We start from the raw sequence: 18,085 nt of genomic DNA on the forward strand, positions 1-18,085 counted from the left end.
GAATTAGACATAATTTCTCCAGAGTCAGTGCAGCTACACTTCTCCCAGTCAGCTGTCAGAGTCAGGCAGGGCTCTGAGCCTCCTGCCCCACTGTGCAAACAGAGGAGGGGATCTGATGGGCTGAAAAATCAGAGAAACATCCACAAGATTGTTTTTTTTTAATTATTTGTCTTGTGGGCCTTATGTATATACAGATGGCTCCTATCCCAATTATCTTTTTTTTTTTTTTTTTTTTTTTTTTTCCCCAGAAACAAATACGGTATGACTTTTTTTTTTTTTTTTTTTTTTTTTTTATATAGTTTTCAGTGTTTTGTGTTATTTATCTTCATTAACCTGTTTTTGACCCCAAGCCTCCACCCCACACATTACATGCCAGGTGCTGCGAATTTAGCTATATGAACTCCACCCACAGCCTTCGCTAGAAAAAGAGGAAACCCCTCACTTTCTTGACTTGTAAATGATAGAAATAGCCGCAAGGTGTCAACCTTTACCAAGCTGCAGCTCGGAGCCAGCTCTGTTCACCCGGCTGGGATCAACAAGCCTGTGTGGAGGCTCTGCTGGAAAACCCGGGTACCTGCTTCAGGTAAGTGGGAAAAAAATCCCCTGAGGCTTTTCAAAACATGGAAGATTGTTTGTTTTACCATCAGACTTTGCTTTATAGCCGCTCTTTATTTGTATTTGCTTTCTTTTATTATTTTCTGCTGCAAGCTTAAGCCAAGTTCAATATTCTTGTCACTATGTGTGGAAAAGGGAATGGGAGTTTCTACAAAGAGTGTGTTATCCAAAAAAGATAAGGTAAAATGTGGATGAATAAAACACATATTACAAATTCTATGTTACATTTTTGTGCATATCAATATAGATCTGTATGTATGTGAGTAGCGTGTCATCGCAGGGAGTTACTGTGGATCTCAACATCCCTGTCTGGTTGCTGGAGCTGTGCACCCAGCGTTCCTCTCCTGTAGGTTACAGCACACTGCGATTAGCCTTAAAACACAGTAAAGGGCATTCAATCAACTACTTAGATTATCATGATGTGGACAGCGTGGAAATGAAACTCTAGGAAAACAGGGAGGAAGAGATTGGTTTTCTCATAGGAAGCCACATCTTTCAATTTATGTTTTAACTCTAGATTTCAGAGCTTGCTGTTTTCTTGCTTCTGTTACCAACTTTTATGAGAAAAGCAATTAATCCCCCAAGCAATGGCCCTTCCTGGCACATGTGGCTATGCCCGTGCTGATGCGGGGCCACGAGGAAGAGCAAGGGGTTTTGGGCTGGGACCCTGACATGCTTGCTCTATGGTTGGAGCCAAGCACCTGAGTTCAGATAAGGTTGCTCTGATCAGTAATGCTGCTGACTCTGTGTTTTCCTTTCTGTGTACTGTGCTGGTTTTGTCTTCCTCCATCCCATTCTTTTTTTCTCCTGATCTTAGAATAACTTTTTCTGGGTGTGATAAGCCTGAGAAGTCTTCTTTTTCTCTTGAAGTGATATGTGACATGATTCCTTTCTTGATCAGCATTTCCAGGCATTTTTATTCAGTATGTTGCTCTGCACAGTTGAAATATTGGAATTTTACCTGCTGGGAAACATCAAACCTCCTCTGTTTCTCACAGGTGCTCCCTTTGGGGATGCAGCACAGGGTAGTCCTGCTCCCAGCCTAGGGTGTACTGCGCTTATCAAGTGCACTTGCTTTCTGTAAAAAGGCCATGCCAAGTGCCTTCAGACTCATAAGTGATCCCAAGGATTTTCTGCTCTTTTATTCTGTAGCTCTGCAGAGCCCGGGCAGCCTGGGCTGAGGGTAACGGCTGTGGTAGCTTGTGGGCTGGTGGCATCGCTCAGTGCCAGGCGTAATGAGGAACTGGATTTTCCTGGCAGAACTATTTTAGTTGTTACACAAAAATGGAGAGGAAAGACCATGCCAATTTACAGTTTGAATTTGAGAAGTAGCACTTGGCAAATTGATTCTTGATGGGAAGGAGTGGTGCTTGACTGGGAATTACTGGTCCAAGGAGGTAACTGAGGAGTTCTGGGCTGTGTTGTTTTTCCTAATGTGGTTGCAGAAGTGATAAGTCCTCTAGACTTAGAGAGGAAGCTGAAGTAAACCCCAAGGAAAAATGTAAATGGTGCAGCTATGAATGTAACAGAAATAGAGAAGTATTTTTATGCAACACAATGAAATGGGCAGTAATGAGGCAAAAATGCTGAGGGATAAAGACAAAAGACATTTCTTCCGGGATTAGAAGTGAGTGCAGAATTGCCAAAGCCTACTGCAAGAGGGGAGGGGGGGTGGAAAAAAAAGCTTGTTGCATTTCTTTTCCTTTAATAAGCTTCTTTTTCTGGGAGTCCTGAGTGTTCAGATGTAGCACACTTAGTGCCTAGTAACCCAACAAAGCTTCGATTGGTGGCTCTGCAGAAAGATTTTCTTTTCCTTGCAGGTTTCTAACCATGAAAAGACACAGAGATCAGTTGCTTCAGAATCCTTAATTAAACCCAACAAAGAAGGGCAATTAGAGCTGTGTTTTGCTTCTGTCATCCAGCAAGTCTTGCAAACCTCAAACCCCTTTTCTTACCCCAAGATTTATGATAGTATAAATCATAATTATTCTTGTAATTATCGGCCTTAAGCGAACAGCAGTGGGATTTTTATTTTTTCTTGGGGGAAGTTCTGAAACCCATCCAAGAGGAATTCACTAACTTCTTTTGTTGTGCGGGAAGAAAAACAAAAACACAGGCGTGGTGATTTTCCCAGGCCTTGGCTGCCTGCCTCCCTGTCACTTCATGTCATGTCATTCCTCCCTCCCAGGTCCTGCGTGCCCACTCACAGTGCAGTAGCTCCTGTTGTGCTGGATGTCCTCCATGTGTGTCGTCAGAACCATCTTTGGCCAAAGAGCTGATACGAGCAGACAAAAGATGAGAGAAAAAACTAAGAGGATATGAATGCTTCAGAGGTCGGCAAAAAGACCAGAAATACAGCCTGCCACTCAGTGTTCAGAAAATAAATGCTTGTGCATGTTGTATCTCTACAACGCATTTCCTCCAGGGATCTTGGCTTTGTTTTGGTGGTAGGATGAAGCTGTGCTCATACTCACCAAGAGGGAGCAAGTTCTCCTCTTCAGGCATTGAAGGCGATAGAGTGCATGTGTGTTTTTTTTGCTGCTGGGAAGTCAGATGGTCCTGTCTGAGGACAGAACCCAAATGCAATACCAGCAAATGGCAACTGTGTGAGGTTCTGGGGGTTCCGGGCTTGCTGGAGAGCTGGTGGCAGAAGGGAGAACCATGGGGCAAGAAAGCTACGTGGCTTGGCGTGTTGGGCAGAAACTCTTGATGTCTTTAAAGGATGTTGGGTAGATGGTTTGGGAATGAGCCTTCCCAGGGTTGTGCTACAATCCTGTTTGCCGTGCTGGTGTGGTGGATGTGACTCCTGTAGGTCCAGTGGCAGCCAGGTGTCCTCTTTGCCCTCAGTGTGCATGTTCCATGTTAACGGGATAATATGACCGTGTAAACCTCCGAGCAGGCTTCCTGAAGTACAGCTGCATTTTCTTTGCTTTGGGGGAGTTTCCCATACCCAGATAAGGAAATGCAACAGTTGAAGTTTTTCTTGCAGAGCTAGAGAAGAGCATTCCCAGCATCAGCAGCGCAATGAGCAGGCTCCAAGCTGATTTATAATGCAGACGACGTTAGAGGTGTCCCCAGGCTGTCTGAGAAGGTTTTTGGTTGCCACTAGATGTCCTTTCAGCCCTGCTTTCCCCCATGGCTCCTCCAGAGCAGCCATCTGGGCTGGGATCTCCTGGCCATGGCCCAAGAGTTGCCGGACGCCAAAGTGCTGCAGGGCTGATGAGAGCGAGGAATGGGGCTGAACCCCTGGGCTGCTGGAGCCTCCCAAATATTCCTTTGATCTCGCACAGATTTGTCTCATGTCATGCTGGCTAATAGAAGTGAGGACACTCTGGATGATCAAAACCCAACTTCTGGATCTGTGATAAGTATTAAATACTTTAACATGTCTAATGTGAATTTAGGACTGTTACTGCATCGCTGCCTGGGCAGGGCCACTGATTAGTAGAGGTGATAGTCTGAGGAGGCAACCATGGAGGGTAAAAAAGGTGATAGCTCTATCTCTGTTTCACATGAGATATGATGATCGAATGGTGGCCTAATTTTGTGCAGTTTTTTAGCTGAACAAATGGTAGCACAAATATAATTGTGGGCATGGTCTGTAGAGATGGAGGGTTTGTCTTTCCAGAGGTACATGGTGTCAGAAAACACAACCAACAGTGTTGTGGGATATTCCAAGTTTCCTGGATGCCCAGGATTCAGCAAACACTTAAGATTTCTGTAAAGTGTGTATCAATACCGACAAGCACCAAAAATCACTGTAATCATTTGGAGCTCTGTGCTTACAAATGCAGCTGCAGCTGCTGTTCCTCAGGCAATGGCAATCCCAGTTATTATTCCGGGGTGAGTTATGTCAGGTAAAGGAATTAGAGGAAATCTGCTTTGGGGTACTTTGCCAGAAACCTCCTGGTTACAAGGATATCTGGGGGCTGAAGGAGTGCAGCTTTTCAAGGCAAACCAAGCACCTTCCAGGAAGCACTTGGCTCTTTGTGGTTAGGATCAGAGGGAAATCAATGAATAACATCAGAGGGTTTTTGACAGAGCAAACAGAGTCAGTGAGAGCTGCAAACAGTGATCCTCATAAGAGCTTGTATTTCCATTTGTGACTGCATGTTCCCCAACCCACTGAAGGGATCAAACTGAACAACAAATCCCAAGCTGGGCTGCTTGTCCTTCTCAATCTGAATCCCAAACTCAGCCAGCAGCCAAATAAGCTTGCCTTTTTCCAAAGGTGCTGAGCAACTCCGAATAAGTGAGGTCTTCAGATGCTGTGCACGTCTGGGTTTAGATGCCTCATTTTTGGAAGCTGGCTTTGGAGGAAAGATACCCCAAACATGACTGGTGTTTCATCTGACCTAATGGGAAGAGTGTTTTGGAGGGTGCAAGCTCTGTTTGGGTTTATATAAAGCCCATTAAGTGATATCAGGTTGTATGGGAGGCCCTTTACCTCTGGACAGGCACAGCTCCCTGGCTGCAGATCTCAGCAGGACAGTGAGTCCTGGGGGGTGGTGGCTTTTTTATTCCTATTTGTTCGTCATTCTTTACAAATGTGGGTCAAGAAGGGACCCAACTCTGATGTTTAATTAGCTCAGGGAGCATTTGTGTTGCTGTAACACTGCCTTCAACTTCTCACCGAGGGCTTGGGGGGTGACCAGTGAAAACCCCCAGGCTTCTCTGATGGCTTTACCATTGAGCCCCACATTTGTTCCCACAGCCCTGATGAAACCCTGTTAGTGTGGGTCCAGCTCTCCTGCCACGTGGATGCAGTCAGGAAAGGTCCCTGTGTGTGTAGCAACCTGCCATGGCCTCGTGCCTTGATTTAGGGAGCCTGGGGGCAGCTGGGGCACAGCAGGCAGCTGGACTTTCCGAGAACACTGTCCCATCTCACGCAGACCACCAAGCAGCTATCGCTTCTTAATAAACTTTTTGGCCATTGCTGACCTAGACCATATATGAACAAGTGAAAGGCAAGTGCTGAAAGGATCTGTATAACATTACTAATCCCACATAGCACTCTCACTGAAAAGGCAAGGCAGGTCTCCCCGCAATTGTGTCCTTTCACTGCAGCTGCTTGGTTCACCCTCGTGCTTTTATTAAAATAAAATCTGATAGTGTTGTTTCTGAACGGGTGCAGCCTGTGGATACCCAATTCCCTGGGGAGGGATGGGGGGGGCATGGAGGTCTCCTGTGCAGGGCTTGGTGCTCCGTCTCTGTGTGCTCCTGGCCACAGTGTGCTGGGGAGCAGCTTTACAGGCTGGGTGGGGGGGAAACCAGTTGTCAGCTGCCCTCCTTGGAGACTCTGTGAAGGGTTTACATCCTTGCAATGTAGCATTGGTGCTGGAGTAAAGGAGCTGCAGGGTCTGCTTGTGTTCCCCCTGCACCTCAGGATGGAGCAGGGTTCTGGCTCACCCTGCAAATGTTCAAAGTCTTAGTAAGGTAAATTGGTAACCGGTGAGGGGTTTGGGCTGGCTGGTGTGTGCTCAGACTGTACTTCAGTGGCTTAATTTTTCAATCTCAAAGCACAAATATATGGTCTGTGTATTAGGGAGGTGGGATTGAATGGTCTCCTGTGGCTTCACAACCTGCAATCTGCTGGGGAAAACAAAAGCAAACCTGAAGATTGTCTGCCAAATCTAGGTGGAGGAGGTACCTACAGTTACATGTTTTAGCAAAAATGTTTCAATCTGAAGGAAAGTGGTCAATGTTTTGTGTGTGGCAGTTTACCTTCTGACACAGTATTTCCCTTTACAACTGCAATATCAGGGACAGCAAGGGATGCTCCTCCTGTTTCTGGCAACTTAACTAACCTGCCTGGGAAAACCATCTCAGAGCCATGTTTTTTTTTTTCTCTTTGTGGTTTCAGTTCCTGTTTCCAAGAGTTGTTTTCTTTAGAGCATCAATTTTGGGTTAAAGGGAACACACATATCAAACGAACCAGTTCTCTTTCTTTAGTCTCCCATGTTGGCAAGTAAAAAAACAAAACAAAAAAAACAACCAACCAAACAAAAAAAAAAAAACCAAAACAAAAACAACCCAAACCCAAAAAAACAATTGGCTTCTTCTCTGCCCAGTTTTTACTGGTGGTTTTGGTTTGGCAGATGAACCCAGAGATTAGAGTCACTTGTACAGGAGAGGTGTGAGTCACTGCATTTGGGCAACTGGAGCTGTGCACAGCATTCCCAGTGGAGCGTTAACCACCTCTTGTGCAACTGTATCTATAATATTCCAGGAAATACATTGCCCAGAGATCGCTAAATAAGCATAAACCTTTTCTTGAAGTCTGTGTGTTGAAATCAAGTTTCCTCAAGGAAAAACTACTGGTTTTGTTAAAATGTGACTCAAGAAAGGCGAGGGGCAGCTTGGCTGGTCTGCGGGTCAGGGTTTGCCAGGAGATTGGGTTCAGAGGCTCAGTCTGGAGCAGCGCCTTGTGGTCAATATCCCCAGAGGTTTAATTTCTTAAATACTCTGGGATCTTTCTCAAGCATTTTAATAATAGGTGTCTGAGGCCCATAGCTTCATCCTTATGTAGAATAAGAAAATACTTTGAAATCTAACACCTCTTTCTCTTTCAGATCTGCCAGGGTGTTATCACAGTAAATAAGTATATAGTGTGTGTGCATATATCTATATATTTTTTTTAATTTTTTTTCCTGTCTGAACTGGAGGAAACCTTTGAGCTCAAGCCAGGCATTGCCTTGATTATATAGTATATGATCACTGTCATAGGAGTCAAAGCTGTCTCTGCACAGAGAGGAGCATCCAGGAAGGAGCGCGGTGCTGTTCGGGGGGCACCAAGAGGTTTTAATGCATTTAAACTCTTGCTGGCTCTACACTCCTTGTCTGTTGCTTTCCTTTTTCAGCTGGGGAGCCATGTAGGAGCCTTGTTGGGTGCAAAGTCCCTCCCTTTGGGCGAGGGCAGAAACTGGCCAGAAAAAGGAGGGGGTGACTCACAGGTTTTTGTGGCCTGACCTTCATTTTATGACCTTCTCTGATCTAACCAAGATCTTGTCTAAATTTCTGCATTTTTACTTGTCTTTATGTGGATCCAGAGTGGTTGATTTACATTTATTTAACATAACACTAGACTAGTGGCTATAGGTGCATGGCATAGCCCTTCTTTATGTAACAAGATTCCTCAGTGTTTGGGTAAAGCCCAAATCCAAAAATGAGAAAGGCAAATAAATTGGACTGGAATAATATGTTCTAATTCCAGTGTCATCAAGATGCCATATCTTTAAATCAGCTTCTCCGTTGCAGTGTTTTTGCCCTAAACCATCCACCAAAAAAAGTTATTAGAAGAGGCTGGAGTTCCCTGCCGCATTAAGGAAATTTAAGAGCAATTGTCAGGTTTTTTTTAAATATATTTTTTATTACTTTTTTCATTTGTCTTAGAAAGAAATATGAAATCTGCATGCAACCTTCTAAATATTTCAAACATTTAAATAGCATATGATAATTTAGCAGTACAGTACATTATACAGAAAGATAATATAAGGAGACTTCCTATAGTATATTTACAAATGAAAAGGTAGTTTTGTTATTTTAAAAAGAGGGATGCACTGCTTAACATTGAAGTATTACATTCAAAATAATGAATATGTTGTATTGTGACTAAAACATATATAGGTATTTATATGTTTGCCCTATCATATTTTTCATAAAAAGATACCTTTTAAAGGCTTTTTTTTGTTGTTGCTACAAATCTAGGAAATCATACACAATATCTTGAAGCTTAAAATGTCTCAGTACCGAAGTCACAAACTTTCTGTAAGAACTTCAGGTGGAGAAAAAAATTGAACATTTTCTTAGTAATAAAACTGATCTAGAAATGCTTTCTAATGCATGAAAGGTTAAATGAGATGGTACGCTTCACCTTGCAGCAAGACCTCCAGTCCGTTAGAGAAAAGGTACACGAGTGATGTTCATACTCATTTGATGACGTGCTGAGGGACCTCACTTCGGCAGCTACAGCCACAACATTTCGGTGGCATCTTCCCCAGCAAACTTGTCTTTGGTCCCCGCTTTGCCTAAGTTGGAGGTTGCAAACATGACAAACAACCACAGCACCGAAGCTTTCCCACTGCGGAAGGGTGAGGGACATGGCTGTACAACACCTTTACAAACATTACTGTTTGTCTAAAGAGCTTATAAAGCTCGATTTGCAATCATAGTGAAGTATGAATGAATAACAATAAAAAACAAACAAACAAAAACCAAACAAAAAACCCAAACCCAAACTCTTTAAAATGAAAAGCATGAGCTTTCCCAAACTCAGTACAGAGCAGACGGGTGTGAAATCTGAAGTGCAACAGATGCTTGTGAAATCTGGAAGCCTTTTGCACGTGGCTATAAAATGTAAAAACTGACCCTTGGTAAAAAGTGCTTTATAATAATATAGAATTTGTGTCTTATGTCTGTGAGAGAGAAATAATCTTCTGCAGAGTCCAGTCCTATGCCAGCCAAGGGAGTCTGCTCCATTCCTCATGCCACTTCCTCTTATTCTTCATAAACCCTAAAACAGAAGGAAAGCTAAGAGCAAGGTGCTTAAACCATGAATGAAACAACTCCCTTCCAAATAGTAATAATAAAAAACCCCTCCAAACAAGAAAAAAAACCAGAAGCCAGATTTTTAACCTTTGCTTAAGTAAATTGGAAAGTAAGATATTGGCTTCAGCAGTCACTGTATTGTTATCCATCAAGCATCTGGAAGGAGGGTTGGACATTGTCACTGCCACATCTTGCAGGTGTGCAGGGAATAACATGTTCTGCTATGGTTATCAGGGTACGTAAGATGAAGAAATCCATGTCTGCTAATATACTTTAACTGTTGGAAAATCCCTGTATCATATACAAATGTTGAAGTATATCATGAGCTGTAGGTAGCTAATAAATTCCCAATATATGTTATGTTTGGAATAGTATTGGACTCTATGTTGTTTTTCTAGTTTACGTCCTGAGAAGATAATTTGACAGGCTTGTTTGCTGAAAAATCCTAGTTGTGCAGGCTCTTGGGGTGAAAACAGCCTTCCATGGCATGGGGAAAACTAGGGGAAATGTTGTTTGGGGGAAGAGATTCGTGTTTGTGCTGCCTTTGACTTGAAATTCTCTGTTTTTTCCTGGGGAGCAGCACAGTGGGCTTGGTACAGCTGGCACTGAAAGCACTGACAAATTGTTTATTTCTTCTGAGGACTTGGTTTAAACCCAGCTCTTATGTTTGAAATAATCACCTGCTGCTGCTTCAGCTGCAGTTCGGCTCAGCAGCCCCGCTTGCCCAGTTAGCGATGGTGGGGGCATGCTGGGCTGGCATGCTGCCACTGGGGGATGCTGGTGCTGGCTGAGGAAAAGCAAGATAAAATGCTGAGAGTTGCACTGTGTCCCTTGGGCACACCCCAGGCCAGCAGCCAAAGCCATGGGGTTGCAGGTTTGTTTGTCCCTCCTCCTCTCCCTGGCAGCAGGGACGGTCTCCTTCCCTTGTCTGGGCTGTGGGAAAGCCTTGAGATGACCCTTATTTTGGTCTATGGAGGAGACAGAAGCTAGTTTGCAGTGCCTGGACCCTGACCCTCACAGCCTTGTATGGGACATCCCTCCTCTTGGTTTGCTCAGGGGAACTCTGAATGCACAAGCCTGGGGCTGAGCATCCTTTGTCATCTTAATGATAGCCTTATAAAAAAGGAACAAAACAAAGAATAGGGGAAGAGTGTAAATCTGTGGTTATGCAACAGCCAAAGCTTCCCTATGTGCTCTGCTTAAGGAGCAGCTGCAGGGAGTCAGGGGAGCCGGCCGGGGGGCTCAGCACCCACCACTGCTTATGGGGACGGGGCATCACCCGTGCCACCCTTGGATCTGCTGAGAGTTGGGGCTTGCTGCTCACTGGTCTCATTCGAGCTCAGTTTTGGGGAGAAAATTCCCCATAGGTAGAGGATCAGAGTTGGGTGGGACTATACTGCGTGTGGAGGTTCTTGGCCATCATGGCTGGAGAGGTGGTAGGGGCTGGGCAGCTCCCCTTAATTACAGATAGGGACACCACCACTGACCATCAACCATCAGGAATTCATGTTTTGTGTCCTCTCTCTTCCATCTATGACTGATGGCTTGCAAAAAAAAAAAAATTAAAAAACATCCTCTCTGCAAGGGAGAAGGTGGCAGAGATTCTTACTAGCAAGTTTGTGTTTTGTTGTGGTGTGTGGTTTTTTTTTTTTTTTTTTTTTTCTGGGAATGATACGCTAGCTAAAACTGGCAAATATCTGCATATTTGATGATTTTGAGGTGGTGTGATTAAAGTGTGTGACAGGGCACTGTCTTCCCAGCTCTTCTGACTGCTTTTCTTGTGACCATGTGAGAGTAATCTAACATTTCCTCTTGGCTTTTTACCCATAGAAAGGAAGTGAGTGTATGTAAATAACTGAGAACACCAGCTGATGAATAGTTTAACAGAAAATAATTACTATTTATAGTCAGAACAGCCTAATCCTAAAATAGAAGTGAGGGCTGCATGTGGCAGGAAAGAAATAACATCAAGAATATCCATTTATAACTGTAATTTTGGTAATGAAATACATCCTCTGTGTTGGATAGAGCATTTGCAGTATGTGCATTTTCCTGGCCTCTCTATGTCTGAAGGCTGCTGATTACCCAACTTGCCACCAAGATATTTCCCTTCACCTGTGGAGCAAAATTCATCCTTACCTGCCTTTCTCTTTCCATACTCTGTACCACTTCAGCAGTCTCACTGTGTTTTGGCGTTTGGGGTTTAAGCAGTGCTGCTGCTCACCTCTCACCCGCGTCCACAGAGTCACGCTGCAAGGCAAGTGAGCACAGGTTACTGGAGCCACGGGAAATACCGGTGCTCTGCTCCCACGCCAGGTAAATGCCAAAACTGATTAGGCAGGCAGTGGAAGAGTTTTCATGGCTTGTGTTTTATGGCAGACGTTTGAGTTTATTGTAATAATATCAGAGCAGATCTTCAGTTGTTATTGATCAATGCGGTGCAATATTGTTCACCATCACACTAGGTTACAGCCGATGGAGACTTACCCACTGTTTTTATCCAGTGTGTTTGCTCTGCTTGTCTGTCAGATATTGCCTTCTGAGTTTAATAGCTGATTTAATTAGGGCTCATTCAGGCAACCACAAGGTCTTTGCACGAGGAGATGCTTCCCTTACACTCAACAATACTGCATCCAAGAGAAAACCATTATTATTTTTTTTTTAAGCACTTGCATGTGTCAGAGTGCCCATGTGCCCAACAGACTAACTCTGAGCCCCAGTACTGGGGGCTTCAGCCTCCTCTGATCACAGGCTGATCCCTCTCTCTGCCAGCAGCAGCAACTTGGTGTCCCGTTATTGTCAGGACAAAGCGTGTTGGGAGGCAAAACATGACAAAAGTCTTCCTATTGTTTTAAGTTTCTTTCTGGAGGGCTTAGTGAAGCCATCACCACTTGGTCTGCCCCAACCAAGGTGACACAGAGACCTGGAGATGCTTCCCAAGAGGATGGCTTTCCAGAAATGTCAAGACTGCTGTCACTTCTCAAGGCTCAAAATCAAGCAGTTTTCAATTTTTTTTTTTCTTATTAATTTAGTGACTTTTTTTTTTTTTTAAGAAAAAAACAAACAAACAAAATTTTTATTTGAATTGTTAATTTTCTGGAAATACCATCTATAATAGGGAAACACAGTTTTCAGTTTAAATATTATAATGGAATTATTTAAACACTGCCAGAAACATGAATGAAATGATGGCAGAAAATCAGAAATATCTGTGCAATGGTGTTGGGTTGCTTTTCAGAAAGGAGCTGTTTCTCTCCTAACACAAGTAAAAGCGCCTTGCAGCCTTTCTCAGCTCATCTCCCCTGTGCAGAGGGGACGTGCCTGACTGGAAGTGGAACACTGCGTGTTGCCTGCATGAGCTCAGCAAAGGGTCTCACCACATCTCCTATTTCAGTGTTATACAAGGTGCCTCAATAGTTCTTTCCATTCAATTAATCTTCTCCTCTGCTCCACCTCCATCAGGTGTGAGCTAAAGTCACGAAAAGGTAAAGTGTAATTTTTCAGGCTGTTTTCTGGAAAGTGGTGGAAGGCCTCCAAGAGCCTCTCTGGCTGCAGACCTTGGAAAGGGAGAGGTCACCACTAAAACCAGTGGACTGTCCTCTGCTCTAAGGATTTTCTCAGCCAACCCCTCTGGGCATCAGCATGTACATGAGCAGAGGAATTTTCCTACAGATTTGAATGGGAGTGGAACTAAACCTTCATCGAAAGCACAAGGCATGCAAATTTTAAGGGACTTGAGGACAGCATGAAGTATGTCCATCCAGCAACCACTTTCTTGGCTGTGCCATCTCCTCTGGCTGATGCCAGACCTTGGCTTGGGTTTCTCATTTGACAGGCCAGAGAAGGTATTTCCAGAAAGTGATGGACAAGCTGAATCACAGGAGAGAAGCAGGAGCACCTCTGGAAAACAGCACCAGAAGCAGTGATGGATAATTCTGGATTTACTAGAGCCTGCGGTCTGAGGAGGAGGACATGCATGGCTGGCTTCTCAGGTGAGCAACCAGGGCTTTCCTCGGGCTGAGATGTGTTGATTTGACACCACACATAGGTTTTCTGTTTTGATGCTGGAGGTTGCACAGGATAGGAAATATTCCCAAGGCAGTTCCATGACCCTCTGTGGTTCCTGTTCAGTCCTTGGTGCTGTGGGCACAGGGCTGGGTGGTAGCATTCTGGGGCACCCTGGGGTGACCTGGCCCTGTTCTTGGGGATGCTGGTCCAGCAGATGTGGGGGGATGTGCCTAAGAAGAGGTGCTGTGGGATCTGATACCCCACATGAGGAGTTGTCTGGATGGGCTGCAGGAAGAGGTTGAGAAGGGATTGAAGCACCAGAAATTACATGTCCAGTGAGATTCCTTCAGTGGGATCTGAGACATGAGCTCGCTCCAGGGGTGTGTGCCGAGCTGTCCCTTAACTGCCCAGGGCTCAGTGGCTGGAGCCACGGTGTCTGAGGATCCCTGTGCCAAACTCATTCCCCATATGTTCATGCCTCGAGGGCTGTGACCCACAGCACCTCCCGCCCTCACGTATCTCATCTGCAGTGACTGTGGGGCTGCACCTCTGCCTTCAAACACCTTGTCCTCAGAGTCACAGGGGTCCTGGATTTGGTCCTTTCATCCCAAGCTGGTACAGGGACTGTCATCCATCTCAGCTGTCCCCGGAGAAGGGAACCAGGTGTTGCTGGGAACCTCTCAGCTGTTCTCACCCCAACACATCCCTCCTCTTTGGGATGGGGCAATATGTGGAGGAGGGGTTGAATCCTTTCAGGCAGAAAGAGTTAAACCTCCCTCCCATTTTCTGCTGCTTTTCCTCATGCCAGGAGACAGATATACACACACACAATTACTGCTAGATGTCCATGAATCTTGATAAATTTTGACTAGACTGAGGACTCATTTTAGCTGTCTCTTACCCTGTACCACAGCTCTGCTTGGAGGGGGGGTTATGGCTAAAGACAAATTCCTTCCTAAAATGCACCCCCATATCTACTTCTTCTCTGCCAAACTTAATTTATATCCTTTTTCTGAAGTATGCAAAGATACAAGAGCTTTTGAGGAGGGCAGGAGGGGACCCAGATTCAACAACTCATTTCAGATGATCACTGCAGCAAGAAAAAATTAAATGCAGGAATTTAGCTCTTCTGTGCCTTGTCCAGAGACTCCCAGATCAATTGGTTCTCGGAATATTAATTTCAGTTTGCTTTCAATGCTGTCTTCAGACTACATTAGGGTAGCTGGAAAGGTGGTGACAGCAATGGGACAGCTCTGTCCCCGCAGCTGCTGCAAACCCAGGGCAACCCTCCGGGCTTGATCTCGGCATCTGCATTGCTATCCTGCCGGGAAAGCAACTGCTTGTGCCTGGCGTTCCAGCTTTCCTGACTTTCTGATTGGAAGTGAAATGTTGCATTAATGAGATTTATTTTATACACACACACACCCACCCCCCAGCAACCATCTGCTTTTAGGCAAATTCCTGCAGTGGGAGGTGAAGAGGTAGTGCTCTTCTACATCATAATTTTCCTATTGAAAGGTCTAAGTAAAGCTGAAAGGAACGAATTCAGGCAGTGATGCTCTGCAAGCATTTTTCTGTTCAGGTCACCATCAGCTGATTTGCACTTCAAGGATGTGGGTCTGGTGTTCCCTGAGCTAAGCATTGCTCTCAGTGATGCTGGTGTAAATCTGGAGGAAGCCTAAGGAAGATTTTTTTCTCCATTCCTCCCCCATATGCTCTCCACAGACTCTGGTGAGCCGTTTCTGCATGGGCAAGATCATGGGCAAGATGAGGCTCCTGTGATATCTCCTTATTTGTGCCAGTCAGATGGGCAGGATTTGGCCCCATGGGCATTACAGAGTGCTGGAGGGTGTTCATGGCTTGGCAGGACAGGACTTGGATCTTGCTGTTTCTAAGATTAAGTGAACAGCAAATGTTCAGTGAGGGAGCACAAACACAGGAGTAAATCAGTTCTTGGTGTTCTGGGGGTGTGGAGGCTCTTGGGACCCTTTTCCCCTGCTCCTAGGTGGCAGAGGGGCTCTGTGCAGTCTTCTTGGCTAATCTGGTCTTCTGGTCCTCATCCAGCCCCCATGTGCTGGTTGGATGGTGCTTTGTTGGGGGAGTCTTAAGATGCCCACAACAGGACAGAAAAAAACCCCACAAACCACCCATATTTAAAATCTAAAAAAACCCCTCCTTCTGAGCCAGTCATCACAGATGTCAAAAATCCCTGTACCTGCCTTGGTTCAGTGAGTCGCAACATCACTTTGGGATTTCAAGGCAACATTGGTCACAGCTTTCAGTGAGATGGGGAGGAAAGTGTTCTCTTACATGCTAGGTAATCCCATCGAATGCAAGGGGGTGGCTCTGGTACAACGGAGGCAAAAATCTGACTCTGTTCAGGATAACTCTTCCTTGCAGAAACCACCAAGGACCAAAATCTGATTGTATTCTTATTCTGCATGCCCAGAATGACTTGAGTAAATAGTTCCGGATTTTGCATCAGCCAGTCCGGGGTAGGGTTTGTCCCTATTTTCACTGGAACTAATGATTATCCTTTTATGGCTTCCTGTTCTGTAAATATTTCTCTGAGCAAAAAAAAAAAATTGTGTTGAAAAATAATAGCTGTTTTGGTCAGAATTGCACATTTTATTGCATCTGATAGAGCAAATGACTATTCCCAGAAATTTGCATGCCAGGGCATGAGAAAAACAAAGAACAAAGAAAGAGCTTGCAGTATAAGGTAAAGCAATTCAGCTGATAGGCAAACAGAAAGCAATAAATGAAGGAAAACTTACATAATCATTTCTTCCACGCAAAACGGGTACCTCGGTTTTATTTCCAGCTTCCGTACATTAGAGAATCTTATTTTAGGACCTTTTCTTGAACATTTGCACTTTACGCCTACAAGAGAAAACGTTTTCTCATGTGCCTGCAAAGCCTCCTGCATACCAAGCGTCCCTTCCCCGCCAGCCTGTGTGCACACATAAACTTCACTTTGGTCTTTCAAGCTTCGGTGGGAAAAGCTGAATTTTGTAATGCTTTGGAGCTTATATAGCAAAGAAAATATTACTCTTTTTACCAGGAAAAGGTAGGGACTCTCTGGGAAATATGGGTTAGAGCACTATGTATGTTCTGAGGCTTAGTAAATATGAAAGCTTTTTAAAGTGCACCTGCTGTGATTAAATGTATTTGTATTTAGCAAAAGGAAATGAAAGACTCAGAACTCACTTTAAACTGAGAGAGCAAATGCAAATTGCAGCTACTTTCTCGTTCACTTGTGACTGTCTAGGACTTTGTAGGACTTTCAGTCATTTCTCCTTGCACGGATGCACTCGCAGCCAGACAAAAGCTGAGTTTGTTTGTTTTTATTTTTTTTTTAACCATCATTTCTGTGCACAGCAGAAAATGCACACTGGCACACTTGGTGGAATTCATGCTACCACATCACATCCAGCTCGGCTCTCTTTTTCCTGTGAAAACCACCCTTAGTTTTGAGGGGAGGTATTTGAACCATATTACTGAATAACAGAGAACATACTATGACCTCCCACACTGAGTTGGGGCTATTTCCCTTGCAATGAAGACACAACTTTCTTGCGCGTATTTTACCTCTACTTTCTACCTTTTAAAAAACTTACAGCTACCTTACCCCACAGATACAATACCTCATTTTTCCCAACATGCAGGGAACAGCTAAATCCAACTCAGGGCTATCACGAGGCAAATAAAAATTACTGGAATAAAACATCCCCCTGGAAGAGGTTTACATGGGAATGAGCAGAATAAAACACCTTACCTTCTGCGCTGGCTAAGCACATCGCAATGAACAGCAGAAGCAAAGCTGCTGTCAGGAGCTTCATGGTGGGGCAGCAGGTACCTGAAGAGACACCGGGGATTTTAAGGGGTTTGCTCGCTTGGGGTTCGTCCCCCCCGATCTCGCTGTTGCCAGGGAGAGGACAGCAGAGCCCTCTCGCTGCCTGCGCTCTGCCGCCTTCCTCCCCTTGTCCTCTTTTAAAACAGCTCCCGCTGCCCTTGCTCCCGGCTCATTTATATGCAGAGCAACTCCACGGCTCCCTCGGCTCCCTCAGCCCCGTCGGGGAGGGACGGGACCGGCATCCCGCTGCTGCTCCAGCCCCGGGGGGGACCGACCCCCCCCCCTCCACCCCGAGCATCCCGGGGGTGGGAGCGCAGGCGATGGGGCGGCTGCTCCTCCTGCCCCTGCCCAGCTGGGACGGTTCTCATCAGGAGGAGGTTTGCTGAGGGGGGGGTCGGGGGGTGGTATTTGTATGAATGGGGCTGCTAGGTGGAAAACACCCCGCTTGCGAACGCTCCGGGGAAGCTTGTGCTCCGCAGAAATTCACCTTGGAAATAAGATTTGGAGAGTCTCACCTGGGAAGGGGTGGAATCTACTGATTTTAATATGAATTTTCTAGCTTTAACGGGCTAAATCTAAATGAAAGCTTAGTGAATTAAATGGGACAAAAAGTATTCCTAAGAGCATTGTTAGGTGGGTTTAGCATGTGCAGTGTTTCAGGAAATAAGATCAATTTACGGCTGAGTTAATGAATGCTCCAACAGTGTTCTGCTCTGTGAAGAACGGGGTAGCAAGACGCAGGAACTTCATGGATGTAAATATGTGTTCCCGCTCCCTTGCAGAGTCTGTTTCTGATTTCAGCAACAGCTAAAATAGCATCTTTACAATCCAGATTCCAGCTTTTTGCCTGAAACGGGTGAAGATCAGAGTCGGGTCTCTAATCTCCTTCATAGTACTATATTCAAGCCACACTGCAGGTAAACGCCTCTGCTGGTTCCCAGTTCAGCTCTCCCAGCACACCGCTGCCCACGCTCCCCACCCGTACACCCATTCCCCCTTCTTAAAACCGACTGAAACCAGCCACCCTGCCAGTTCAGGCAGCGCTTGGGAAGGACCCGC

General features: G+C 45.1%; 2 protein-coding genes across 4 annotated transcripts in view; one reads left to right on the top strand and one right to left on the bottom strand.

The window, feature by feature from the left end:
- The first annotated feature begins 533 nt into the window (after positions 1–533).
- LOC116964942 overlaps positions 534–18,085 on the top strand; it is an 83,046-nt gene continuing 65,494 nt past the window's right edge. Inside the window, exon 1 of one of the 3 annotated variants that reach the window (XM_033006249.2) lies at positions 534–583. Coding sequence is in view for 1 of the 3 variants with exons in the window: in XM_042790393.1 (XP_042646327.1) it covers positions 17,011–17,403 (393 nt within the window). In the remaining 2 variants the exon portion in view is untranslated. Of the gene's footprint in view, positions 584–17,010; positions 17,404–18,085 lie in introns of those variants that run through there. The other 2 variants (XM_042790393.1, XM_033006250.2) reach the window with 2 other exon arrangements.
- Positions 8,880–17,056, bottom strand: CXCL14 (C-X-C motif chemokine ligand 14). The gene is made up of 4 exons (XM_009971402.3): positions 16,949–17,056; positions 15,948–16,053; positions 11,302–11,412; positions 8,880–9,127 (listed from the first exon to the last, which is right to left on the bottom strand). The coding sequence occupies exons 1-4, from the start codon at positions 17,010–17,012 to the stop codon at positions 9,112–9,114; spliced, it is 297 nt and encodes a 98-aa protein (XP_009969704.1). The 5' UTR covers positions 17,013–17,056; the 3' UTR covers positions 8,880–9,111.

This window comes from Tyto alba, unplaced genomic scaffold, assembly GCF_018691265.1.
Source record: "Tyto alba isolate M040663 unplaced genomic scaffold, T.alba_DEE_v4.0 Super-Scaffold_17, whole genome shotgun sequence".
NCBI classification, from domain to species: Eukaryota; Metazoa; Chordata; class Aves; order Strigiformes; family Tytonidae; genus Tyto; species Tyto alba.